The sequence below is a fragment of the Hesperophylax consimilis genome, chromosome 19 (assembly GCF_061612785.1).
Source record: "Hesperophylax consimilis isolate HC1 chromosome 19, BYU_Hcon_1.0, whole genome shotgun sequence".
NCBI lineage: Eukaryota > Metazoa > Arthropoda > Insecta > Trichoptera > Limnephilidae > Hesperophylax > Hesperophylax consimilis.
Genome location: NC_142854.1, coordinates 22,426,368 through 22,448,036, shown reverse-complemented (window position 1 = coordinate 22,448,036; position 21,669 = coordinate 22,426,368). Strand labels below are relative to the sequence as shown.

At 34.7% G+C, this 21,669-nt stretch overlaps 1 protein-coding gene across 1 annotated transcript in view; it reads right to left on the bottom strand.

Annotated features, from left to right (window-relative positions):
* LOC149415007 (uncharacterized) overlaps nucleotides 1–21,669 on the bottom strand; it is a 62,062-nt gene that overhangs the window by 11,139 nt on the left and 29,254 nt on the right. Inside the window, exons 3-4 of the mRNA XM_089642974.1 lie at nucleotides 4,857–5,088; nucleotides 674–856 (exon numbers count right to left, since the gene is read on the bottom strand). Of these exons, the coding sequence (XP_089499100.1) occupies nucleotides 674–856; nucleotides 4,857–5,088 (415 nt within the window). The remainder of the gene's footprint in view (nucleotides 1–673; nucleotides 857–4,856; nucleotides 5,089–21,669) is intronic.

Genomic DNA, 21,669 nt, shown 5'->3' with positions numbered 1-21,669 from the left:
ATCTAGGGTTAAGTGACCAGCTCTGGCTTGGCGGAGTTAAAATAGTCTCTCAAACCAAGCGTACTGTACAGGTCCTGCTATGTTAGGTAATGTCTATTGCCATCTTGGATACGGGAAAGACAAAACTTACGGCCGTTCTTCCCAATCCTACTGATCAACTACTGAGCCGAAATTTTGGCTCAACACTGCTCAAACGCACAACTATGCTCTTTCCAACGGATAAGTGACAACTGAGTGATCAACCAATTTAAGGAAGCCAAACTACTGGATTAAGCTTGCCTCAGTAAATGACTACTTATAAAAAGTGTCAACAGAGTGAAACATATTTGCGAGGCCAAGGCACGATGGCATTAAAGTCAAGCTAATACTTTATTTTTAACATATTTCATACGCTTAAATATTAAATATCGGTTTACGTATTACAGTACTTAAAAAATATATGCATTAATAATAAATACAATAATTAATTCTTCAATGTTAATTTAGCATTGAAAGTTTTAACTTTGATGTCATTTTATTGTCTATAAAAGTGGGCATGGCCACTTAAGATAATCAACAGTAAAGATGTTTGGAAACAGGCGAATCGAACGTTACTGAATAAATCACTTGGCTGATCGGACCCTGAGATTGATCGTTCGAAATGTTGGGAACAACGGCGGTTAGTGTTTTTAACCTTTTATTTTCTGGTGTAAAGTGACCATTGGGGAGAGAGATGTTCTCATAGTTGCTATCGCCGTTGGTGCCTTCGTTTTGGCGCAGCGGCGACGCCAGTATGAGGCTGCCGGGCTCGTGGAAGGGGGAGCCGTTGGCCGAACCACCCCCCACCTTGTAGCACACCATCACCCCGTTAATCTCCCTGTAAATAATACAAATACAGAGTTAAAATAAATAAAACCTATGTGTGTTTGTGTAACAAAATAAGATAATTATACCCTAAAACAAGGAAATTGGTCTACAACACCACTGTAGCATCCCACCTGAATTACTGCACAAGTGTCATTTTTTTAGCAATAAAACGCAAGTTAAAAGGATGGAAATAATTCAGAACAGAAGCATGAGGTCTATATTTATTTATTTATCAATTTTCGGGAAATCGACAGTTTAAATTTATTTCAGTTTGGACATAAGTATTATATAACCAATTATGGATTTCCTCCTTGTGACTTTGCCTCTACTGAGACAGCATAATAATAAGGAATAAGTAAATTAAATTTGTAAGAAAGGAATATGAATTTAATAATTTATACAAAATAAAAGATTATATAAAATGAAAAATTTACAAAACAAAACATTTATAGCCATGGAGAGAGGTTGTAGATATTAATCAAATCATAATAGAAATATAAACAATAGAGACATAATATTATTCACAAACCATCAGTGAAATATTCTTTTATACACCTCTTGTATTTGGTAAGTTCACAGCTGAAAATATCCACCTTGGATAATACGCTACTGTAATTATTGCATAGTATGTTCAGGCAACAATTCTGCATAAAGTTCGTTTTGCATTGATCCACCCTGAACAGGATACAAGAGCGTGTTGAAAGCGCAGGTACATTGAATTGAATCTTGTTTAGCAACTCTGGGCATTGAATATTATTGTTAACTACTTTATACAGGAATAGTGCATCCTTATGATGCCTCCGTACACTCAGTGAATCAATTTTAAAGTATGAAGCTGCCTCTGCATAATTATTAAATATATATCGTGTAGTAGCAGATATACTAGGATAAAAACAATGCAATGCCAACTTAATATTCAATAAGTGTGTGGCCACGTTTAGTCTATACTACCCTAGTAATGTTATTATATGTTAAAGAGTGTTAGGACGGGTTGTTTCGGAGAATTTGAACAATTCTTCAAATTTCAACGTTCATTTTCGGGTTCTGTGAAAGACTTATTTAAGTTCTGTTTTTATATTATTGTAGGCTAGTTGCTTGACAAAACTGAAATAAAAACAGAACTTGAAAAAATCTTTCACAGAACTTGAAAATGAACGTTGAAATTTGATGAATTGTTCAGATTCTCCGAAACAACCCGTCCTTAGTATTAATAGTACAGTCCATGGCTATCCTACAAGAAGTTGCAACGATTTTAGACTTCCTAAGACAAATTTATGGGAAACACAAAACAATATTTATTATAAATATTTTAAAACGTTCGATGAACTCCATTTGAATGTTAAGGAAGACAAAGGTCTTGCAGTTTTTCGTTGGTTATGTCTCAATGTTGTGAAGTCCTAATACTAGTATGTAGGTAATGCAATATCTTTATAGTAGTTTTTTTTTTTTTTTAACATTATTTCTGGCTTTCACCCTTCAAGGGTGTTATAGTAGTTTTAAAATGTTAAATTTTATAACTAAATAATAAATTCTGATTCTGTGCAAAGGAGGGCTGATTGATGATCTGTTGTTAACAGACCGATTACCAACTCTAATACACAGACACAATGTAGGCACGCTGAGTCTGTTCCACAGGTATTTCAATGGAGCCTGCTCTAAGGAGCTAGCAGAATCGATCCCTTGTGCACAGGTGCACTACTGCGAAACTTGACAGACACGTTCACAGTTGATGTTGGCTTCATGAAATCATGGACGTTCGATAAAGCTAGACGATATTGACGAACTACATCATCTATGGTTAGTTAGCGGTATTTGCAAGCACGGTCAGAATAGATTCCGACAGTCAGTTGACAAAAGCCGCTACTATTAGCGCGGCCCCCGAGGTGTTGGATAAGCTGTCAATATGCGTAACTTTTTGGATAATGTCGTTCGTTACGCAAAATAAATGGCTTATTAATGAATGAGGGTGAACTAACTACAGGGTTTTCCAATAAGAGGTGTTATTTTGATATTCAATCGTAAAAGATCAATGGTTTCGTTGCTTGTGTGGCACGTAGCGCCGTCTTGTTGAAATTAAACGTTGTCCAGATCAATACCATCCAATTCCGGCCATAAAAAATCATTAATCATCTCTCGATAGCGCAATCAATTCACCGTAACTGTTGCTCCAGCCTCATTTTCGAAAAAGTAAAGTCCAATGACTCCGCCGGACCATAAACCGCACCAAACAGTCACACGTTGAGGATAGAGAGGCTTTTCAACAATAACTCTTGGGTTTTCCGAGCCCCAGATGCGACAATTTTGCTTGTTGACAAGATAAGATGATTTGCATTTGATTCACTCAAGTGAATTTTAATTATTTCAATGCGTTGTTGAAGCGTGTATCGTTTCATTTTTATTGATGGCGTAGTTTCTACTTGTCAAATGTCAAAAAATGACAGATTCAAAAGTAACATCTACCGAAATAGCGGGCTATTCAAAATAACACCTCTTATTGGAGACCCTGTATATATCATCCACAGACTCAATTAATTCACCTAAGATGCGATCATTGATTCTGTACCAGCTTACCTCATGTACATTAACTCATTTTAGTGTCAAAAATTCATAGAGATGCGCCAGTATATATCGATTCTGATTTATTGCGTTACCGACATCGGTCTGGACATTATCACGGCAACCGTGTTCGGGAAATTGGTATAATATCATCGGTAGTTACGTCCATCGATCCGCTATTGTAAAGTTATCATTTCACTGTGCTAGTCCCCCAGTTCGTTTCTTTGATTCGTTTTTGTGTAACTTGGCTCGCATGTGGCTGCCGGTATCTGTTTTTCCTCCTTCATACGGGCTTCTTCAAGACCCGTATCAATAAATCCCTTCCCACTCCTACAGCCCTTACCTTAATCCGGCTCATAACGCTGCCCAACCGATATCAATATAATTCCTCTGTCATTACACTATACAGATTCGCTCTTGTGAGGTGTCACATAAAAAAAAAAAAATTATTATTATTATGTAATGAGCAGGCAGCATTCTGCTGATGCGCTCATATCTGATTTCACAACAAGTTTGACAGTAATTGAGTTAATTTGAACTAAGTCCTTTCTTCTCTCCAAATGTGAATCCAATAGAGCTTTGAATTGATTTATATTTGTTGCATCGATGACATGTTGTGGGAGTTTGTTCCAAGCATCCACTACTCTATTTGCAAGGAAGTGTTTTCTAGGATTAGATGCAAAAGGCGTTTTGGTAATTTTTTTTGAGTGTCCACGGAGATTTATATTTTTATTAGTAGTGAAGATTTCTTGGATGCTAGGGCAACTGTAATGTCCAGATAAAATTTTGAAAGTCTCGATCAAGTCACCCCTTTCTCTTCTTTCTTGTAAGGTTGGTAATATTAGTTCCTTGAGTCTATCTTCATATCGTAGATCTTTCAGAGCTCTTGGTATTTTGTCTCTGTACTCTCTCTTGTTAGAGATAATCTGTTGATTTATATCCTTTGCGAAGTAAGGACTCCATATTTGGAAAGCATATTCCAGGAGAGGTCGCACATATGTTTTATATATTTTTAACATCATGTCCGGTGTTAGGTCAAGGAAGGTTTTCCTGATTAGATATGTTAGTGAATTTGCTCTTTTCACAATTCCAGCGATGTGTGGTTCCCATTTCAAGTCCTGTGATATGGTAACTCCTAAATCTTGTTGTAATGTCACTGCTTTTAGAGGTGTTCCATTAAGTTTGTAGGCAAGTGTAGGGTTAGTTTTTCCAACATGTAGGACAGTGCATTTTTCGACATTGAGTTTTAGAAGCCAATCATTTGTCCATTGATATATTTCGTTTAAATCGTTTTGCAGTTGGTTGTGATGAGTGTGTGGGTTGGCAAAGAATTTTGTATCATCTGCAAAGCAGCTGGAGTCTGATTTTATTATAGTATGCAGGTCCGTGATGTACAAAATAAACAGAACTGGACCGAGATTAATTAATTAGCGCAAGCAATGCATAGAACTCACCCAGCATACTGGAATCCCACGGGCGCCTTCTTGAGCCGGCTGCACAGGATGATGTCGGTGAGGGGGGCCTCGGGCTTGGTGGGTGCGGGGGGCGCCAGCAGGTAGCAGAGCTGCCGCTTGCGCCAAGCGCGCGCGCCCCCGTCCGCCGTCACGGGCAGGGAGCTGTACCCGGCGGGGGGCGGCTCGGACGACGAGATGACGCGCAGGGCGGACACGGTGCGTCCCGCCATACCTGAAATATAATTCATAATCATTAGACTATTTAGCAGGGAAGTATTGAAATAAAGGTAAATACATAGAAAAGCAGGAAATGGTTAATCAATGAGAAACAACTATTTCAGTAATCGAAAATGATGAACCAAATTAAATCTTTTCTTCACACAATGTTTTGACATAATGATGTTAAAATAGTTTTCTAGGCAAGTTTATTTTTTTTTATTTTTGAATTAAACCCAAACTAAGAAACTATTTTGGGTTCCTAGGTTCGGATTTTGGGTTAAATAAGAGAAGAAAAGAAACTAACCGTAAAATTTTCACATCAATAAATAACAATTGCCGTCAAATTAACAATAACTACATATTAAAAACATTATTTTCCATTTCCGAAAACTGTAATAGTTTCTTCTCATTATTATCTAACTGGTACAAAACGTTTTTTTTCCATTTTTCTGTATATTTAATCAAATGCATTACCAAAACTGTACCGATATTGTAGCTTTGATTCGTATACAAATACACTTAATTTTAATGTAACTGCGTACTCCACAGGCTCTTCCGTCTTATTCAAAGTGTGAATCCATGCAAAACAAATTGTAAACAAAATTCTTGCTTGAACAGACTATGTAATAATTACAATAATAACAATTTTATCAAAACAAATATCATGTAAAAATAATACGTAACAAACTAATAATCAATTGTAAGTATTTTTTTATTATTTTATCAAAAGTGGACAGTTTCAATTGCGAGTTGAATAAATACACAAAAGTGCATAAAATAACGTATTTCTGAAATTTCAAGGTTAACTTTTCTATTTTAAATTTAATTTGTTTTATGTACATCCTCCTGTCTTCTTATTGTTTTATGTACATCCTCCTGTCTTCTTGTTGTTTTATGTACACCCTCCTGTCTTCTAATTGTTTTATGTATATCCTCCTATGTTCTTATTGTTTTATGTACATCATCCTGTCTTCTTGTTGTTTTATGTACATCTTCCTGTATTCTTATTGTTTTATGTACATCCTCCTGTCTTCTTGTTGTTTTATGTACACCCTCCTGTCTTCTTGTTGTTTTATGTATATCCTCCTGTCTTCTTATTACATATTTATATTATGCATTTTGTTTTACATCATTTTGCTTTGGTCTCATAGAAATCGCTGTATCTCCCTTACTGTCATGGTGAGAAATATTAACTAAACTGTGTTAGAAAGAGAAAACACCGAGCTTTACATTCAAGTAGAAGTTAACCACAGAATATTAAAAGATGAACAACTCTATGAAACCAAAGGTTCAGACCGCAATTTGAGAAAATTTTATGAAACTTTGTGAATTTTTTATTAATTATTTTTATATGAAACGACAAAAAAAGGTGGCAGTAATGTTTATAATACAATAGAGGTCAATAGTCTGCAATAGAGGTCATCATTAAGCCCATAATCATGTTTTATTTAAGACCAAATTAGCAAAAACTCAAAAATCACTACTAAGGGTAATCCTCAAAAAACCATTTAGATATCCTAGCGATGCACTATTTGAAGAATTCCGAGTTCTGGATGTTAGACAACTATACATGAGAAAATTAATTTTAAACACCCATCAAAAACGCCACCTCTACCCATCTATTAACCACTCTCACGACACCCGCCACTCACGGAGAAATCCAATTGTACCACTCACAACTAAAACATCTCTCGCTCAAAGACACTTCTCATTCTTAGGTCCAAAACTATACAACTTCATGCCTGATGCTTGGAAAAAGGAAAACACAGCTATTCTTCATAAATTGACCACTAATTGGTTTCATCAATTAGGTAGAAAGGAGAGTGTACTTTTACTACACAAAAAATGAAATCAAACTCAAACCAAAAACCACAACAAAAACTCCAACAAAACAGTAAAGATACCTTTATGTTTATTTTTCGGAATGACTTTATTGAGTAAAACCTCAATTTTTAATATTTAAATATTGAAGACAATATTAGTGATTTCTAAACGAAAATCTGAAACAGAAAAATCAGAAAAGGAAACGGTCACATCTGGGACTCGAACCCAGGACCCTTGTCTTTCCGTGACAGTGCTCTACTCATTTTCGTTTAGAAATCACTAATATTGTCTTCAATATTTATACCTTTATGTTATAATCTTTATCATTATATTATGTATATATGTACCTACCTAATACTTTTAAATTAGAATGCTACCCAAGCAGCAGTTAATCTTATGTTTAATGTAATATTTTATTTTATGGTATTTCTTCTCTTTGTTATTCATATTTATACAAACATGTTAGTAGGCTTAGGCACCAGTTAAAAGTACAAATACCTATTATTTCATTATTATTTTAATACTATACTTATCAAACAACTTATCAAAATGTTAATACTCATCCTAATTTGACTGTCCTAAAACGGGAATCCTCCTAGTTGGGCAGTCAAAACATTTCTTAAATAATGTATATAAATGTATAATCTTTTACTAAATAAAAAAAACTCTTTATTATGCCGAAACGTTAATTATATGAAATTACCTCGATAGAAAAAAATAAGCTCCGCAAAGTAAGCTCCGAAAATTATTAAAAACACGTTTTGTTCTGTTATTTAATATGTTATAGGCATGAAAAGTCTTGTTTTATTAACTATTTTCACAATTTTAGCTAAATTATTATCGTGTATTTAATATTAGCGCGCTCCCTCTAACATTCTTATTTACATATCTCACTTTCAAAACATCTTTGAACGTTTACTACCGGGCCTTGATGAAGATCTAAATATATAAATGTTTCAATATTAAAACAGGTACCAGAAACGAGCCTTGTGGAACTCCAAAAAAAACATTTTGACTTAAAAATAGAAAAAATTTAAAGTGATTGGCAACAGTCGGTGTTTGAATAAGTGTCGAAATCAGTTCAATAGTGAAGATATCATGTCAAAATCCAACTCTATAGTTAGGTCAGTCATTAGTGAACCAGATAGACAAACTTTCAAGGTCAAAAATCGACAAGCGACGGAGGAATTTGTGTAAAAAGTAAGAACACCGCAAAGTGAAATGTCCAAATCAACTCTGAGTAGGCGATCATTGCGAGAAAAACACCAGCATACAACATTTATACAAGGTGGCACAGACGTTCAGATTTAAGCTGGGATTTATCAATTTATTTTTCTGTTTAAGCCTTCTGCTGTTTGATATCACTAAATGTGTATTAACAAGGCTTCGCATTGCGTAATGTCACCGTGGTTATATAACTTACTAACTGACGGGGGTTATCCTTATGAGATAGGCATATAAAATCGCAGATTTCTCTGTGGGCCTTTTCAAGATATACAATTCGGTAGTACTTTATTTTGATATATATCATAAGGTTTAGCCAGCGTTAGCAATGTAGTGCTCGAAAAAATACTTTTACGACTTGATAATAAAACATCGACTTTTCCCTATTTTCTATAAACATAATATGCATGTATTATATATATAAACCTTCCGGAAGAAATTCTCTAAAGGATAGTGAAAACCTTATCAAAATCCGTTGCGTAGTTTAGAAGAACTAAGCGAATACAGATAGCGACTTTATTTTACACTATTGAAATATATTGCCTGTTGTATGCCAATGATGTTGTGTTTAATACTAACAGTAAGGAAGATCTATAGTCTCTCGTATCTGGGATGAACAACAAAGTGTGTATGCCGAATGAGTTAATTATGAATGTAAGCAAGTCCAGTCGCTGTATTTGAAAGAGAGACTACATTACATATACAATATAGTTGTGAATGATGAATACTTGGAGCAAGTGAATGAGTTTGTTTGGAAGTATGTTTACGAGAGATGTAAAGGCTGAAAGGGACATTGGAAAAAGGGTGAATGCAGGAAACTCCATTAATGGAGGATTGAACGCGGTATTTGCTAATAAAAAAATATCCAAAGATACAAGGCTATCTATCAGTCCACAATGCAGTGCTGGTACCTACCCTGATTTGTGGCAGTGAGGCATGGAACTGGTAGAGGAAGGATGAAAGTATACTGAATGCTGTAGGAATGAGATAACAGACAGCCTATTTACAAATCTTATACCAATCAGAGTGACGACCGTTAGGTTTTGTGTGTACAAAATCATTTCCAAAGCTTATAAGTACCATTTAAGTCGTGTTAGCAACTATAAAAATAGATTAGATTTTGTTTATGCAAACCTAACCTTACTTACAGAATTCATTAGACCAGACATTACCTAACCTAGCCTATAGACTGCATTATGCTAGACTTTGCTATCTTAACGTATAAAAGCTTCTCAATTACAGTCGTAACCATGACTGAAATGTGATAGGCTTTGTAAATGAATTTGGACAACCAAAAGCTACTCAATTACAGTCGTCACCATCCATGACTGAAATGTTATAGGCTTTGTAAATGAATTTGCACAGAAAAAAGCTACTCAATTATAGTCGTCACCATGACTGAAATGTTATAGGCTTTGTAAATGAATTTGCACAAACAAAAGCTATTCAATTACAGTCGTCACCATCCATGACTGAAATGTTATAGGGTTTGTAAATGAATTTGGACAAACAAAAGCTACTCAATTACAGTCGTCATCATGACTGAAATCTTATAGGCTTTGTAAAAGAATCTACACAAACAAAAGCTACTCAATTACAGTCGTCACCATCCATGACTGAAATCTTATAGGCTTTGTAAAAGAATCTACACAAACAAAAGCTACTCGGTTAGACTTCACTGTACCCGAAAAGGTATAGAGTTTGTAAAAACGTTATCTGGCAGCATTGGTAAAGTAAACATTAGGCAATAGCCAGAAAGTATTTTTCGGTACAAACTATAATTTCTAGTGAGTGTACCACTTGGCATAGATAGATATTACAGAGGTTGCTGGTAAAACCGCAAGTCGATGAATCAGCACCGATTTCTTTAGACCCGATGAATGTCCAGTGGTATTGCCCGATAGGCCAGATAATGGATGTGCACATATCTTACGACTTATTTATAGAGCAAACAGGCTTTTCAAAAACCCAATGACGTACAGCAATAAGTTTTAGTGTAAATATATTCTTGCAAACGTTGGGCGTCGAGGAACCGGTTGCTAAAACGTAATATAATTATGCTTCCATGCATCACGTCTAAAGAAATTGTTGAATAATATAAAACTGAAGAGGTAATTGAATGAATCACAAATGGCGTGGAAAAAATTGATTCATCAAGCAGGATTCTTATATACTGGCTAGCTGTACCCCGCCACGCGTTGCTGTAACTCAGTCTGTCTGTGCAGATAGAGAAACAATAGCGCGTGTTGCTTTTACGTTCAACAGATGGCGCTGTTTAAAAAAAACATGTTTGTCCAACAGATGGTAATTTTTTTCACAATATACACGCGTAATCGAATGCAAAATTGTGTCAAAATTTCAAAGCAAGCAGAACTTACGGAGATTTAAAATTTTTAACAAACGAACATTTCACAATCTCAACATTCCTCCTTTCCATCTTGCCTTCAGCACCACTAAATAAAAATATAAATAAAAAACGCCGCGATTATTATTATATTAGATAGGTACCTACTTTATCGCTTGTCTGAATTTTTCACACAATCAGTTCCAATTTTGAAAATGATACTTTCAATTCAAATCAATTTTGAGTTCATTGAACACAAAATCCACGCAGGATTAACGCACAACACAGACAACCTAAATTAGTATGTTTGATAAAAATCAGTTCCAATTTTTAAAATTACAAAAAAAGTAATTTTCAGGGAAAATATTATATTATAGGTAGGTACCTACCTAGTTTATAGCTTGCCTGAATTCTTGACACAATCAGTTTCAATTTTAAAATGATACTTAAATTCAAAGCAAATTTGAGTTCACTGAACCGGATTTAAGGCACAACACAGACAACCGAAAATAGTTTGTTTGATAACAATCAGTTCCAATTTTGAACTGATACTTGAATTCAAAGCAAATTTTAGTTCACTGTGCCGGATTTAACGCACAACACAGACAACCGAAAATAGTTTGTTTGATAACAATCAGTTCCAATTTTGAACTGATACTTAAATTCAAAGCAAATTTTAATTCACTGAGCCGGATTTAACGCACAACACAGACAACCGAAAATAGTTTGTTTGATAACAATCAGTTCCAATTTTGAACTGATACTTAAATTCAAAGCAAATTTTAGTTCACTGAGCCGGATTTAACGCACAACACAGACAACCGAAAATAGTTTGTTTGATAACAATCAGTTCCAATTTTGAACTGATACTTAAATTCAAAGCAAATTTTAGTTCACTGAGCCGGATTTAACGCACAACACAGACAACCGAAAATAGTTTGTTTGATAACAATCAGTTCCAATTTTGAACTGATACTTAAATTCAAAGCAAATTTTAGTTCACTGTGCCGGATTCAACGCACAACACAGACAACCTAAAATAGTTTGTTTGATAACAATCAGATGCAATTTTGAAATGATACTTAAATTCAAAGCAAATTAGAGTTCACTGAGCCGGATTTAACGCACAACACAGACAACCGAAAATAGTTTTGTTTGATAACAATCAGTTCCAATTTTGAAATGATACTTAAATTCAAATCAAATTTGAACACAGACAACCGAAAATAGTTTGTATGATAAAAATCAGTTCCAATTTTGAAACGTAAATAAAAATAAATTTTAGGAATAAATATTACACTATAGGTAGGTATGGTATGGTAGGTATTACCTACAATGTCGCTAGTCTAAATTCTTAAATAATCAGTTCCAATTTTGAAAATGACAATTAAAATCAAAGCAAATTTGAGATCATTGAACCAGATTTCACGCAGGACTAACGCACATCACGGACAATCGAAAGTAGTATGTGTGGTGATAAATTATGACGAAAATAAAAACTAAAAAATTCATCACTAAAAAAAACGTTAAGGCGAAGCTTAATGCTAAATCACTATTTTGATTAATATTTATAACGAATTGGTCTACATTATGAATATCAAAACATATGCTTTAGATAAATTGAAGGTTTTCCTATCGTTTCGCTTGAGTAGAATACAAATAAAAAAATACTCAATTAAAAATATAAATGTGAACTATGCACTTGAAAAAATAATTTTTCAATAGAAATGTATGAACGCGTAAAGGAAACAACTTAAAAAAATACAGTATTATAGCTAAGATTATCTGCGACAATTTCACTTGATTAACTTTTTTGTTTTCTTATAAAATTATTTACAAAATAAATAAAAACCAGTTTTGTGCTTGAAATCGAACGTTTGTAGACTCCGTTTGCCAAGCGATTTTAATGCCTATTACCTACAATATAAGGTATACCAAGAATATACACATTTTTGGCTTGGAGCTTCCTCTTAAGTTACAATTCTCCCCTAATGGGTCGGCTAATTGGCCATTGTTTTTAAGTGGCAATTTGTGTACATTATTAGATGTTAGCCCCCTCTCAAGTCAATGGCCCCACCGAAATTAGCAGGTGCTACCAGCGTTACGAAAGAATGAACTCCTAAAGTAACATTAACAGTTATTATGTTGGGTATATTATTTTTTGATTGCTAAAAGGATGAAAGACCTGCAGTCTCTCGTGTCTATGATGAACGAAGTATGTATAAAGAATGAGTTGATGATGAATGTAAGTAAGTCTAAAGTAATGGTGTTTGAAAGAGAGAGTACGAAAACAGTGTGCAATATAGCTGTGAATGAGGAATACTTGGAGCAGGTGGATGAGTTTGTGTATTTAGGAAGTATGTTCTAGAGAGATGGGAAGGCTGACAGAGATATTGAAACAAGGGTAAATGCAGGTAACTCCATTAATGGAGGACTGAACGCAGTTGGCGCTAACAAAAAATTATACAAAGCAGTCCACAATGGAATGCTGGTACCTACCCTGATGTACGGAATTGAGGCATGGAAAAGGCAGAGAAATGATGAAAGTATGAAAGACTGAATGCTATAGAAATGAGATCCCTGAGGCGTACGTGTGCTAAAACGATGTATGATCGTGTGAGAAATGTGGAGATCCGCAAAGAGTGCAAGGCTGATGTAAACGTAATGAGTAAGATCAAGAAATGGACGCTTAGATGGTTTGGGCATGTAGAGCGAATGAGCGAAGAAAAGAGTGGAAGGAGAACATAATATGAATGGTAGCAGAAGTCGGGGACGCCCGAGGAAGACACGTCACGATCAAGTGAATCAGATACTTGAGTCGGGCCATGTCAAGAGTCAGAATAATAAAAGAGTATGTATGAGACGATGTATGAATGTGAATGAGGCAAGGAGTGTGTGCACAAAAAATAAATAAATTTCCTACAAAAATAAAGTTGGTTGTTTACAGGTAAAAAATATAATGAGCAGTAATTGTTGATTGAAGTACTAGTACATATTGAATTATTTGGCGTGTTAAATAAGCCGACGTAGCTCAGTGGTCCAGAGCAACTGACCAGACATCAGAAGGTGCGGGTTCAATTCCCGTCGGTGGCATTTATTTTTACTCTGGAGATATTTTCAATTTGTATTGATATTTCAGGCGACTAATTATTGCTTATAATAATTTGTTATCCTTTGTGCTATGCATAAAAAACCTTGTCTTATAAACATTAGTTTATCATTAAAAAAATAATAATGCTGTGATGTCATCCGATATTAATTCGTTAAGTTTGCTTTAATTTATTACTGAAAACAAACGTGAAATTCAAATAGATACATTTAAAAATGAATTGAATTAAATAAGAAGTATTTTTGAATGATGTAACATTGCCAAATGTGCAAGACAAACGATCACACAATTTATTAGTACCGACTCGCAGTATTTTTTTTATAATCTTATCAGTAATCACATTCACAGGCCACTTTCCCAAGTAGACAATTGCCGCTTTGTTTCCGCGGTTCAATTCACTTTCAAAGGTCTGTTAGAAAATTACATATTACCGCGAATCGAGATGGTGATGTAATCAATAATAATTATTGTTCATTGACAAAACTGTACGTTGCAGGCTAGATTACAGTGTGTATACATAGTTAGTGTCTAGACTTCTAGACGTAGATTACCTCCAGCTTCCATAATGGAAGGTATGGTAAATAATTTACAAGCGGTAAACTGGTCAATCTACATCACATAGAGAACCCAAAAAAATATTTGATTTACTTTTGTAAAATGGGGTTTATAGACGCTATTTTAAACTCTATTACTTTTGTATTTATCCGCTGAGGTATATACAGGGTTTTCCAATAAGAGGTGTTATTTTGAATAGCCCGCTATTTCGGTAGATGTTACTTTTGAAGCTGTCATTTTTTGACATTTGACAAATAGAAACTACGCCATTAATAAAAATGGAATACGATACACGCTTCAACAACGCATTGAAATTATTAAAATTCACTTGAGTGAATCAAATGCAAATCATCTTGAGTGATGAGGCCCATTTCCACCTCGGTGGCTTCAACAAGCAAAATTGTCGCATCTGGGGCTCGGAAAACCCAAGAGTTATTGTTGAAAAGCCTCTCTATCCTGAACGTGTGACTGTTTGGTGCGGTTTATGGTCCGGCAGAGTCATTGGACCTTACTTTTTCGAAAATGAGGCTGGAGCAACAGTTACGGTGAATGGATTGCGCTATCGAGAGATGATTGATGATTTTTTATGGCCGGAATTGGATGGTATTGATCTGGACAACGTTTACTTTCAACGAGACGGCGCTACGTGCCACACAAGCAACGAAACCATTGATCTTTTACGATTGAATATCAAAATAACACCTCCTATTGGAAAACCATGTAGATATAGCCGGCTTTGGCGTTCGAAGTATGGGCCACGCACACAGACATAAGAATATATAGACTAGAAATTAAAGGTGAGGGGTAAAATCAACTGTTGAAGAACGAAGGGGGTAAAGCTGACTGTGATTCGTCAATAAATCAATCTGACAGTATATAGGCATCTCGCATTATAATATCACCATTTAGTTCTTAAAAGTAAAATCTGCTTTTGAATGAATAGACATTTTTACATGGGAGCGCAAATTACTCGCCACGTTATGAACTAATTTGCGAAGTCCAAATTCGGCAAAGTAAATTTCTTCTGTTTGCAGAGTCGTAGTTTTTTCAAGTATTTAGTTAAGACACTTTTACAAATGTTTCATAATTTACTTACCCCAGTAAACAACGATGAGCACACTTGAGAATCGCTAAATTGTGATGTGATAGTATATGTTTCTAAAACTGATCCATATTATACGATGTAAATAAGCTTAAAATAAAGTAAAATAATGCTTACCTATGGAATGTAATACGACAATTGGGTTTATTCTCTTTTTCACATCTATTTTTACAAGTTTTCATAGCACAAGCCAATATTTTGCCGTGTTATTTCATAAAATGCCTCGACCATAGCTCGACGCTAGTTCGAACAAGAATGATGACGTCACATTCTCAAGATCCACGGGAAGCCATACGCGAGCCCAGCCGGCTCCAATGGAACCGGTATGGGGAGTGGGGAATAATACGCTTTTAATCACTTAGGGCAGGTCTACTAATATTCATATGTCTATGGCCACGCATATCGGATCATTGTCCGATGTGATATATCTCGGGCACAGTCGGTAACAGGTCTCCGGCGATAACTTCAAAATGCCGACATGCAGGCTGAGATATTGTACAAGTGATACTGGAAAATATAAGGAAAGCTATGGTATAACCTTTCATAGGTATCAGTGTCAATTAAAAAGGACGGAAGGATTCGGGAGACATCGTGACATGTTTTCAGTTAACACGTTTTACACGCAACAACTTTGATTGATTTAAAAGGTTTTTTTAATGCCATTGTTTACTTTAAAATGTTGTTATTTCATGTTATCACTCGATTATATCTTTTGTGATTCACCAGGATTTTTTGACCTAAAATTAGTTTCACTTTTAATATACTTTACAGTGTTATTTTTTTCTTCTTGTTTTGCACTGATTAGATTCGGAACATATAAATAGATGTGGTATATACCATAGATTGGTTCGTGTGTACATGTAAAGGATGTTAACAAAAAAAAATCCCGTTTTTCAAGTTTAATTATTTTGTTTCAAATCATATTACTGAAATGAACCTAACTTAGTATTGACATATAATAAAAAAGAAAAACTACTATTAATTTTTTACGAATTACGTTATTTTTATGCATCCAAACATTTAAAAATGCAATATCTCAAAATATTTTTTGTCAGTTAACATGGTCTACACCCGAGCAGCTCAATTATATATTGTCAGTTAACATGGTCTACACCCGAGCGGCTCAGTTATATATTGTCAGTTAACATAATCTACCCTCGAGCAGCTCAATTATATATTGTCAGTTAACATAATCTACCCTCGAGCAGCTCAATTATATATTATCAGTTAACATTGTTTACAAAACATTGTTTACACCCGAGCAGTTCAATTATAGAATGGTCAGTTAACATAGTCTACAACCGTGCAGCTCAATTATATCAACAACAAACAAATCATTTAAATTGAATTGTATTACCTACAGCAGATTTCCCGATTAGCATTAGCTTAGCTTTTAACAATTAGGTTAATAGGGTAATGTAAATTAAACTAGTATTCACAAAATATATTATATATATTTGTTATAACAGTTACATGAGTGTTGTCGAAAGCTCTCTCATAGAGGACTCAAATTTCTTTTGGAAATATATTAAATCCCAAAAAGAAAATGGAACTTATATACCTAGTACTATGTCATTCGATTGTAAACAATCACAAAATTTACAGGAAACTGTTAATCTGTTTGCTGAGTTTTTTGGTGGTGTATATGTTAGTAATAGTGTAGACAGTAAGTACTCTTGTTCTAATTTGGTTGAAAACCTTGATATATCTGACTGTACAGTAACTATAGAGGACGTTATGTCTAAGCTGAAGAGTCTCGATTCCCGCAAATCCTCAGGACCCGATAAAGTTCCACCTAGATTCCTAGTTAATTGTATGCATTCATTGTCACATCCCATACATAAGTTATTTATGAAGTCACTCTCATCAGGTGTGTTTCCTGACCTTTGGAAGTTTAGTCATTTGACGCCTATTTTCAAAAAAGGAAATAAGAGCGAAGTAACAAATTATAGGCCAATATGCATAATGTCTACTTTACCCAAACTTTTCGAAAGCCTAGTACTAGACAAGCTGATATCTCAATTTAAACGAGTAATCTCACCAATTCAACATGGATTTATTAAAGGAAGATCAACGCTTTCCAATTTAATATTATACACTAATGATATCGTTAATGGCTTTATCACATCATATCAAACTGACTCCATATATACTGACTTCAGTAAAGCATTTGATAAAGTAAACCACAGAATCTTAATACGTAAATTAAAATTGTTGGGAGTGAGAGGGAGCATGTTTGAATGGTTTAAGAGTTATCTGTTGGGAAGGTACTTAGCGGTAAAGGTTGATTCATTCACTTCTTACAAATTTGCGGCATCAAGTGGAGTACCGCAGGGATCTCATCTGGGCCCAATATTATTTTGTTTGTTCATCAATGACATAGTAAATATTTTTAGCAAAGTCAAAGTTCTGTTATTTGCTGATGATTTGAAGATCTACAGAATAATTAAAGATGATAATGATCGCGCTATTTTGCAGTCGAATCTGAATAAACTATTTGCTTGGTGTTCAGAAAATGATTTGCAACTAAATATTAGTAAATGCCAGATTATTAGTTTTTACAAAGGTAAAAATCCTCTTCATTTTTCTTATTTCATTAATGGCGCTAATCTTCTTCGAGTTTCACAGATTCTAGATCTCGGTATCTTATTCCACGAAAGTCTACAGTTTAACTTACACATCGATGAAACTACTAGCGATGCAATGAGAATGCTCGGTTTTATTTTGAGAATGGGGGCAAAGTTTAAAAATGTGTTAACTTTAAAACATTTATATTGCTCATTAGTACGAAGTAAAATAGAATATAATTCAACAGTATGGTCACCGTTCTACAAAGTCCATTCTCAAGCCTTAGAAAAGGTACAAAATAAATTTCTTCGGTACATCAATTTTAAAATGAATATTCCCATCGAATTTATAAATTATAATAACTTACGTACCGAAACCAGACTTCTCAAACTATCGGATAGAAGAGTTCTAACTGATATATTATTTTTATTCAAAATTATCAAATCTCTCATTGACAGCCCTGAATTATTGGAATTAATTTATATGAATGTACCTGCCAGACAAACTCAAAGCATAGACAGTTTTAAATGTAACAATAACCTCAATACTAACTACTCTTTGTACTCACCAATTCCAAGAATTCATCACCTTGCAAACAAATATTGTAAACTTATCGACATATTTGGTGTTAATAACTTTGAGAGTTTCAAAAGGCAACTAATTTTAGACCTTTTTGCTAAGTATTAACTTGTAGTATTTATTAGCTTTAAAAAAAAAGGTCTAGCCTTCATACTTTTTTATACCTTCATACATTTACTTTACCATATTATTTTCTAATTACCTTATGAATAAATTATATTTAGCTATTTTATCCATGTACATGTTACACTTATATACATATACTGTCAACTTATTATGTAAAAGCCCAATAGGGCGTTAATAAATAATAAATAAATAAATAAAATCATTTCTTTTAACCAGTAGTTATTACACGGTACAATATTCTATAGTATTTTTTTCTTATTGAAAAACAAGAAACAATCAATATGGTGTCTTCTTTAATATTCATACGATTCAATTCAATTCAAGTAGTATAATTCACAGTAAGAATCGTGGATCCTTATCAGGCACAAGAGCACTTCTTTTCTGACAAGGTATGCATGACTAATAATGCCATGAATTATAATAATTTTATAAAATACTTTTTTTTAGATTCTATTATGCATGTATTTATAATAACTACACACAGGAGGCCCTCAGAGCAACTTTGGAGATCAGGAAGGGAAGAAGCTGAGGGATGGATAGGAATCTGGTGGTCAGTGCGTCCAGCAGAATAGCGGTGGTCATTTCGTTGACTGGTGGCTCCGAGTGAGGTGGTGGACGTTTATTTTCAGATGTGTTTCAGGATCTGTTGCTATATCACTATGTAATTCTCTTGATTAATTACATATAGCATATCATTTGATAGAGTAATTGTGATGTAAAGATTTTTAAGTGTGTTGGCGACACGGTATCGCAGCAGAATCCAGAGGGAGGGATTCAGAAGGAATCCCAATGCGGCGCAAGGCATTAGGGTTGAGAGTCCTACTGGAGAAATCAAAGTGTATCGAACGTCCGCAAAGTGTATCAAACGTTCGCAAAGTGTATCAAACGTCCGCAAAGTGTATCAAACGTCCGCGAGTTGGTGGGCAGACGTATCCGCAAAGTGTATCAAACGTCTGCGCGTTGGTGGGCAGACGTACCCGCTAAGTGTATCAAACGTCCGCAAAGTGTATCAAACGTCCACGCGTTGGTGGGCAGACGTATCCGCAAAGTGTATCAAACGTCCGCGCGTTGGTGGGCAGACGTACCCGCTAAGTGTATCAAACGTCCGCAAAGTGTATCAAACGTCCACGCGTTGGTGGGCAGACGTATCCGCAAAGTGTATCAAACGTCCGCAAAGTATATCAAACGTCCGCAAAGTGTATCAAACGTCCGCAAAGTGTATAAAACGTCCGCAAAGTGTATCAAACGTCCGCAAAGTGTATCAAACGTCCGCAAGTGTATCAAACGTCCGAAAAGTGTATCAAACGTCCGCAAGTGTATCAAACGTCCGCAAAGTGTATCAAACGTCTGCGCGTTGGTGGGCAGACGTATCCGCAAAGTGTATCAAACGTCCGCGCGTTGGTGGGCAGACGTATCCGCAAAGTGTTTCAAACGTCCGCAAAGTGTATCAAACGTCCACGCGTTGGTGGGCAGACGTATCCGCAACCAAGACCTGGACAAATCTCACCATATGAACCGGGGCAATCCTGGTAAATCACCAAACATAGTCACAACCAATTTCATACACACGCACTAACCAATAGGATGCACGATCTGGGCAGCAAGTTTAGGGGTTCTATTGATATATTTATTGACTCCATTTATAGAACTAAGCGTAATCTATACCAGCACTTTGTAGAATCCTACAAATTATATAGTAGCGTTGGTAATGTAGTATTGTTCTAGTTTCTATATTATTTTATGTTACTGTTACATGTTTTACTAATATTGTTTTATATATTCAGTTTGTCGTTTACTGTTATATCATACTTTATAATTTTTGATAGCTCACTAGGTATATTTTGTTTTTAAAATGTACGTAAACCGGCTGGGCGTAAAATCAAATAAAATAAAATAAAAAAGTGAACCACGTGGGATGATCCACGAGGATATAAAAAAAGTATTGCTAATTTATTTCAAATTATTGGAAATCTGGTTAAAAACGGGATTGCAGGCCTTTAACGAATGAATTAACATGATTCCCGGTAAACTTTTAGTAAATCTCGTTAACAACTTAGCAATACTCATTTTTCTCGGTGCATGCAGAGGTGTTCCAATAAATTATTGCTGGGGCGACGGTACCAAAACTCACGGTACAGCAAAATTACTTTGCGGGAAGAAAACAGTTGAGCTGACCTATTAAATCTAGACAGAAAAAGCTGTGCAAATTTCACGACGCCTGATCTTTCCTGACACCTGAAGATATTTGCTGCTGCGAATGTAATGGTGCGTATTGCCTATACACATGAGAGAATTTGCTCGAGCCGAGCCACGAAATATGGGAATGGAACGAAGCAACCGCAAACGGTGCGAAAAGCCGCTTGCTCATATTATTTCATGTGTATACGCAGTATTATTTATTTATTTAAATACAAACGGCACGACATGTGCCATTAACATAAATATAAACTTAACAGTACAAGGTATAAAATATACCGCATAAAGTTTAAAGTATAATATACGGTATAAAGTGTAAAGGTTAAATATAAAGTTAAGTATTAAGTATAATATACGGTATAAAGTGTAAAGGTTAAATTTAAAGTTAAGTATAAAGTATAATATACGGTATAAAGTGTAAAGGTTAAATATAAAGTTAAGTATAAAGTTTAATATACGGTATAAAGTAAGGAATATAAAATTAAGTATAATTTACGGTGTAAATTTAAGTTAATTATAAAGAATAAATTAGAAAAAAAGTAGTACAAAAGCTTAAAAAATAAAATCAAGATATTGTTAAAAATGACTTAGAAGAATTATTTGTCAACTGCCAAACATAAATGATTGTCATTTATCAAAGTAACGATAATGTAAACAACAATGTATGCTTAATTACTTATCTTTTGATTCTTGCATACGTAATAATATATATTTTTATGCATCTTTCATATGATAACAGATTTCCTTCATCATTGATATCTAAGTATTCATTTCCTAATATATGCAGGCTACTTTCAAAACACTGTATTTCTCATACGTTCGTAGTATCCTTGAATACGCATCACAAGTGTGGAACCCAGGCTATGCAATACATAAAAATAGAATTGAAAGTGTTCAAAATAGATTTTTAAGGTACCTTAATTTCCGCTCTTTTCGATCTCATATCAGTAATGAAGACTCTGCAAAG